Here is a 7,186-nt window from a genome sequence, read left to right as displayed (position 1 = left end):
ATGAGCTTCTCGCTGACGTTCTCCGAGCTGGTCAACATCGCCGTCCCGCAGTGCGGGGTGGTGAACTTCAAGGCTCTGCACGTCCTGCTTCAGGGCATCCTGGAGCACATCCACATGGCCGAGCTCAAGAAGGTCCTCTCGGGAGATGAGGACTTTCTCCAGTCCTCGCCAGCGGTATTCATGCCCCGGGAAGCGGACGCCCAGCCCGTCCTCAGCCCCATGAAGAGGCTCAGCAATGTGTTTGACCACGTGGTGAGCCGCATCGACAAGATGGAGAGCCAGCTCGCCGCGCTGCAGGACCTGCCCTCCACTGCCCAGCTGCTGGAGAGAAGCCGCGGCAAGGGCCAGCCCGCCCAGGACCTGTGGCACCTGATCAAGCTCCGGAAGATGGTGGAGGGCAATGAAGAAGCCACGGCAAAGGTAAACCACCTGGCCTCCAGAAGCTTCCTGCCCTCCTTGCTCTCCTCCCAGGCATCTTACCCCCTGTTCCCGTATACCCCTTGTGATGGGCTGTCCCCAGACGCAGGAGCAGGAATGGGGCTTTGGAGTCAGGCAGAACCAAAGCTCCAAGCTTGTGTCCTTTGTCAAGTGTTGAGGAAAGAAGCCAGACACAAAAGGCCATATATGGTATGATTCCGTTTGTGTGAAACAGGCAAATCCGTAGAGACAGAAAGCGGACTGGTGGTTGCCAGGGACCTGGGGAAAGTTGCAGCGGGGGGGAATGGGGAAGGATAGCCTAGTGGTTATGAGGTCTCCTTTTGCAGTGATGAAAAGAGTTTGGAAACACCAAATTTCTGCCACTCTCTGGTTCCCTAATCTCCTCCTTCCCCTTCACCCTCAAGGCTCTGTTTGGCTCCCTCCCCAGGGAATCCCCTAGAAGGAGCACCAAGCTCCAGATGAGCCGGAGGCTTACGTCTGTTAGCCCCTTTGATCTTCACAGCACCTCTGTAAGACAGTTGCAGTTCCCGTCCCCAGCTTACAGGTGAGGAATTGAAGCACTGAGAGGTTAACCCAGTTGAAGTCACACAGTGTCAGAAAATGGGAAGCTGGTGCAAACCAGGGGCCAAGAGAGTCGGTGAAAGGCATAGGAAGGTGGCTTGCTGAGTGTGCTATCACTTACCCACTGGGCCGGGGGAGGACTGTGGTTTCCTCCTCTCAGGATTGGCTTGGGGTTGGTACTAAACCACATCATGTGTGGGAGGTGCTCAGCACAGAGCTCGAGGTGTTCTGGGCGTCCAGTCAGCGGCCACTGTTAGTATTATCCAGAGACTTGAACTGAGCAGGGAAACCGGGATGCCCGGGACCTCAGCACCGGAGCCCTGAGGGACAGGGAGAAGGTGCAGTCTGGCCAAGGTGGGCTGAGAGGCAGGGCAACACAGACCAAGGTTAAACCAGGTGCCCAGTGAAGGAGCAAGACACACACGACTGCATGCTTCTGTTTCCATGAAACATCAAGAACAGGCAAATTGGTAGTGATAGAAAGATTAACGTCTGCCAGGGGCTTGGAGGTAGGAGACTATGGGAGTGACTGCTGATGGGGTTTCTCTTCAGGGTGATAAAAATGTCCGTAAACTAGATAGTGGTGACAGTTGCCAACCTTGTGAATGTACTGAATGCCACTGAATTCTTCGTGTTAACACACATTACACACACACACACACACACACACACACACACACACACACACACACACACCCCAGAGACTGGCAGAATCGACCAGAAGAAAAAAGGCATGATCTAACTATACCGTCTACAGGAGACACATTCTAGATTCAAAGACCAATAAGTGGAAAGTAAAAGGACAGAAGAAAGATATTCTCTGCAGGCAGCAACCAGCAGAGAGCTGGAGTCTGACACGGCTCGTATCAGACAAGACAGACTGGAAGATGGGAATCGTCGCTAGAGACAAAGAAGGCAGCACGGGTGGCCCAGTTCAGGTTACAGAGGCCTTGGAGGCTGGAAACATGGACACAGTGTCCGAGCATCCTACCCCCAGCCTGACTTGATGGGTAGAGGCTTCTAGAATGCACAGTACCGGGCGCCTGGGTGGCTCAATGGGTTAAGCCTCTGCCTTTAGCTCAGGTCATGATCTCAGGGTCCTGGGATGGAGTCCCACATCGGGCTCTCTGCTTCGCAGGGAGCCTGCTTCCTCCTCTCTCTCTCTCTGCCTGCCTCTCTGCCTCCTTGTGATCTCTATCAAATAAATAAAGAAAATCTTTAGAATGCACAGTACCCAGAGTAACCCAGCCAGCTCGTGAAGGGGGCTGTCAGACAGGTCGGACATGGGTGTGCACTAGACTGTTTGCACACCTAGGGCTAGAGAATGTGCCGCCCGCAGGCCTGGCTGAGGTTGCTGGGGTTACCACTATGACCGCCTCCCAGCCCCTCCCCTTCAAGGGGGTTGCCATGGTAGCCGGCTCTGGGATGGTGCAAGCTCCTTAGCTAAGTGCACCAACCAGCTGGTCCGACTGGCAGACCCAATGTCATGTCGATGTCCAGGTCACCTCAACTGCCCCTGACCCCCCTTCCTTTGGGGTTGGCTGAGTTAGTGTCCTCCGCCGTCCTTTACAAACACCTGTCCAGGTGTGACGGCCCCAAGTGGGGAAAAACTAGTCTGCCAGCCCTAGCACCCACCCCAGACGGGCTGAATGGTGCCCAGAAAACGAGGGCTGGCAATAAGGAGGCTCTTGAAAGAAGGTTTGCAGGGCTCCACAGGCACGGTTAGCACACTGCCAGATCTGGGGCTCGGGCACCGCAACAAGTCCTTACTAGAGGGACTGGGGTTGCAGTGTTCCTTGTGCTCACGGATAATTGTCTGGGGTGAAGACTGTTGTGCACTGGGGGATGTAGGATGGCAATCCTGGCCTTTACCATCCAGGTGCCAGGAGCGACCCCTGGTGGTGACAACCAAAACTGTCTGCAGACTTTGCCAAATGCCGGCTGGGGGCCAAGTCGCCCCCTTTGAGAACTGCCGAGGGAGGAAATCTGGGCTCCCCTTGCTTGAAGTATGTACTTGTCATCGAAGCCCCCTCGGGAGGCTCCGACCTGGCTTCCGAGCCTGTTGAAGCACCAGCCCCACCTGTGTCGCACTCCCAAAATTGCAGACTCCCAGGCCCTGCCCTCACCTCTCAGTGGCTCACAGCCAGTGGCTCACAGGCCCTGCCCAGAACCGGAGTTTTATTTACTTACTTTAAAAAGATTTCATTTATCTATTTATTTGAGAGAGAGAGTGAGACAGCATAAGCAGGGGGAGTGGCAGAGGGAGAGGGAGAAGCAGATTCCCCACTAAGCAGGGAGCCGGAGGAAGGGCTCAATCCTAGGACCCTGGGATCATGACCTGAGCCGAAGGCAGAGGCTTTAACCCACTGAGCCACCCAGGCGCCCCCACTCCCAACAAAATTAACAGTTCCCAAATAGCCATCCAACAGACTGTGTTGAACTTCCCCCAGGTTTTCCTAAAACAAAAAAAAATTTTTACAGCTTCGTTGAAATGTATTCATACATATATTCGTGTGCGTACCAGAATATTCATCCATTTAAAGGATATGGTTCGGTCGTCCTCTCTGGAGGGGCGGCCCCGACCGGTCTGTTTGACAGTCGGTATGATTCCTGATGCTTGGCGCGGAATAAAGCTTTGCTTGACCTTCGCTTTGTATCAGTCTCGCTCCTTTAATCACGGACCCATTATTGGGGTTCCCCAATTTTGGGGGGAACCCAACAAAACTAAAGAGTCTTTATTTATTGAAGTGTGTTTCTAGGGAATGTTATGCTTTCTGAGATTCGAGTGGAAATGATCCCATAAAGGTTATAGCGGGGAAGTGGGTGGGGATTTCTGTGAGGCCGTGTGCGGAGGTCTGAGGCTGGGTGAGGTACCCATGGGAGAGTCTGTTATACTATTCTCTCCACTTTTGTATGTTTGAAAACCTCAATTAAAAAAAGAAGTTCTCTAAGGTGTAATTCAATGCCTCACCAATAAATAAATAAATAAATAAATAAATAAATAAATAAATAAATAAAAATAAAGGATATGGTTCTGGGTGCCTGGCTGACTCAGTCTGGAGAGCGTGTGACTCTTGATCTCAGGGTCATGAGTTCATGACCCACGTTGGGCATGGAGCCTACTTTAAAAAATTTAAAAAGTGACAGAGCCCCTGGGTGGCTCAGTGGGTTAAAGCCTCTGCCTTTGGCTCAGGTCATGATCCCAGGGTCCTGGGATCGAGCCCCACAGCATTGGGCTCTCTGCAGAGCAGGGAGCCCTCTTCCCCCTCTCTCTCTGCCTGCCTCTCTGCCCACTTGTGATCTCTGTCTATCAAATAAATAAAATCTTAAAAACATTTTTTTAAAGTGTATAGTTCAGGGATTTTAGCCTATTCACGGAGTTCTGTGAATATTACACTCAATTTTAAGACATTTTCAACAGCTCCCCCAAAACCCCTTAACTATTAGCTATCATTCTCCTTCCTGCTCCTCCTTGAGCCCCACTTTTGCACTTACCATGGTGTCTTCAGGGTTCATCCACGCTGTCCCGTGTATCAGTGCTCGATTCTCACCATTGCCAAATGTATTCCACGGGACGGATAGACTACTTTTGTTCACTAGTTGGCGAACATTTGGCTGTTTGCACCCATAGGCTGTTAGGAGTCGGGGCCCCTATGACCCATGGGGCACACAGTTTCCTGTGGACGTAGGTTTTCATTTCTCCTGGGCATGTACCTCGTGATGGAGTTGCTGAATCATAGGATCACTCTGTGTTTCAGGTTTGAGGAACTGCCAGGCTGTTTTCCAAAGCGACTGCACCATTTTGTGTTCTCACTCGCAGTGTCTTAGGGCTCCAATTTCTCCACCTCCTCACCAACACTTCTTAGTTTCTGCCTCTTGACTCTAGCCACCCTCGTGGGTAGGAAGTGTACCTTACTGTGGTTTTGATTTGCCTTTCCCTGGTGACTAATTGTGTTGAGTATCTTTTCATGCGGCTAGCAGCCATTCGCATCTCTCCTTTGGAGGAATGTCTGTTCAGATTATTAGCCCAGTTGTAATTGGGTTGCCATTCTGTTGTTGAGTTGTAATTCTCCATATATGGGGCGCCTGGGTGGCTCAGTCGGTTGAGTGTCTGGCTCTTGGATTTGGCTCAGTTCCTGATCTCAGGGTCCTGGAATCAAGCCTTGTGTGGGGCCCCATGCTCAGCGGGGAGTCCGCTTGAGGATTCTGTCTCCCTCTGGCCCTCCCCCTTCTCATACACATGTGCTCGCACATGTTCTCTCTCTCTAAAATAAGTAAATCTTTAAAAAAAGTTATTTATATATTCTGGATATATGATGCCATGTGTGTGATTTGTACATTTTTTAAAGATTGTATTTATTTGTCAGAGAGGGAAGGGGAGAGAGAGAGAGCACAGCAGGGGGAGTGGCAAGCAGAGGGAGAAGCAGGCTCCCTGCAGAGCAAGGAGCCTGTTGCAGGGACTCGATCCCAGGACCCAGGGATCATGACCTGAGCTGAAGGCAGACTCCTAATCACTTGAGCCACCCAGGCTCACTTTATTGATGGTGTCCTTTGATACGCAAAGTTTTAAATTTTGCTGAGATACAACATACACATCTCTTTCTTTTGTCACATGTTTTTGATGTGGTGTTGGCTTGTGCTTTTGGTGGCATATCTAAGAAACCACTGCCTGACCAAGGTCATGAAGATTTACAACTACATTCTCTCCTCCAATACAGGAGTAAATGGTTTCTGGTTTATCTGTTAGGTTTAGGTCTAGGAACCATTTTCACTTAGTTTCTGTATATGGTGTGAGGTAGGAGTCCAGCTTTACTCATGGGGATATCCAGCTGTTCAGTACCATTTGTTGAGGACAGCTCTTTCCCTTTTTTTTTTTTTTTAAAGATTTTATTTATTTGACAGAGAGAGATCACAAGTAGGCAGAGAGGCAGGCAGAGAGAGAGGAGGAAGCAGGCTCCCTGCAGAGCAGAGAGCCTGATGCGAGCTCTTTCCCTTTTGATTTGTTTTGGCACTCTTACTGAAAATCAATGAACTATGCATGGGAGTGTTTATTTCTGGACTCCCAATTCCCTTCCGTTGTTCTTTGTATCTTTCCTTATGTCGATACCACACTTTTTTTTTTTAAAGATTTTATTTATTTATTTGACAGATAGAGATCACAGGTAGGCAGCGAGGCAGGCAGAGAGAGAGAGAGGAGGAAGCGGGACACACACACACACACACACACACACACACACACACACACACACACACACCCCAGAGACTGGCAGAATCGACCAGAAGAAAAAAGGCATGATCTAACTATACCGTCTACAGGAGACACATTCTAGATTCAAAGACCAATAAGTGGAAAGTAAAAGGACAGAAGAAAGATATTCTCTGCAGGCAGCAACCAGCAGAGAGCTGGAGTCTGACACGGCTCGTATCAGACAAGACAGACTGGAAGATGGGAATCGTCGCTAGAGACAAAGAAGGCAGCACGGGTGGCCCAGTTCAGGTTACAGAGGCCTTGGAGGCTGGAAACATGGACACAGTGTCCGAGCATCCTACCCCCAGCCTGACTTGATGGGTAGAGGCTTCTAGAATGCACAGTACCGGGCGCCTGGGTGGCTCAATGGGTTAAGCCTCTGCCTTTAGCTCAGGTCATGATCTCAGGGTCCTGGGATGGAGTCCCACATCGGGCTCTCTGCTTCGCAGGGAGCCTGCTTCCTCCTCTCTCTCTCTCTGCCTGCCTCTCTGCCTCCTTGTGATCTCTATCAAATAAATAAAGAAAATCTTTAGAATGCACAGTACCCAGAGTAACCCAGCCAGCTCGTGAAGGGGGCTGTCAGACAGGTCGGACATGGGTGTGCACTAGACTGTTTGCACACCTAGGGCTAGAGAATGTGCCGCCCGCAGGCCTGGCTGAGGTTGCTGGGGTTACCACTATGACCGCCTCCCAGCCCCTCCCCTTCAAGGGGGTTGCCATGGTAGCCGGCTCTGGGATGGTGCAAGCTCCTTAGCTAAGTGCACCAACCAGCTGGTCCGACTGGCAGACCCAATGTCATGTCGATGTCCAGGTCACCTCAACTGCCCCTGACCCCCCTTCCTTTGGGGTTGGCTGAGTTAGTGTCCTCCGCCGTCCTTTACAAACACCTGTCCAGGTGTGACGGCCCCAAGTGGGGAAAAACTAGTCTGCCAGCCCTAG

The 7,186-nt window shown here is 51.1% G+C and overlaps 1 protein-coding gene across 1 annotated transcript in view; it reads left to right on the top strand.

The window, feature by feature from the left end:
* The window catches only part of LOC111156274 (chromosome unknown C16orf96 homolog), a 37,340-nt gene continuing 30,154 nt past the window's right edge, over positions 1-7,186 (top strand). Inside the window, exon 1 of the mRNA XM_022517042.1 lies at positions 1-420. Coding sequence (XP_022372750.1) covers positions 1-420 — 420 coding nt within the window. The remainder of the gene's footprint in view (positions 421-7,186) is intronic.

Source organism: Enhydra lutris, unplaced genomic scaffold, assembly GCF_002288905.1.
Source record: "Enhydra lutris kenyoni isolate GAN:26980312 unplaced genomic scaffold, ASM228890v2 scaffoldscaffold45, whole genome shotgun sequence".
NCBI classification, from domain to species: Eukaryota; Metazoa; Chordata; class Mammalia; order Carnivora; family Mustelidae; genus Enhydra; species Enhydra lutris.
Note: the sequence above shows the minus strand (reverse complement) of the source record. Positions and strands in the feature narration are given on the sequence as shown.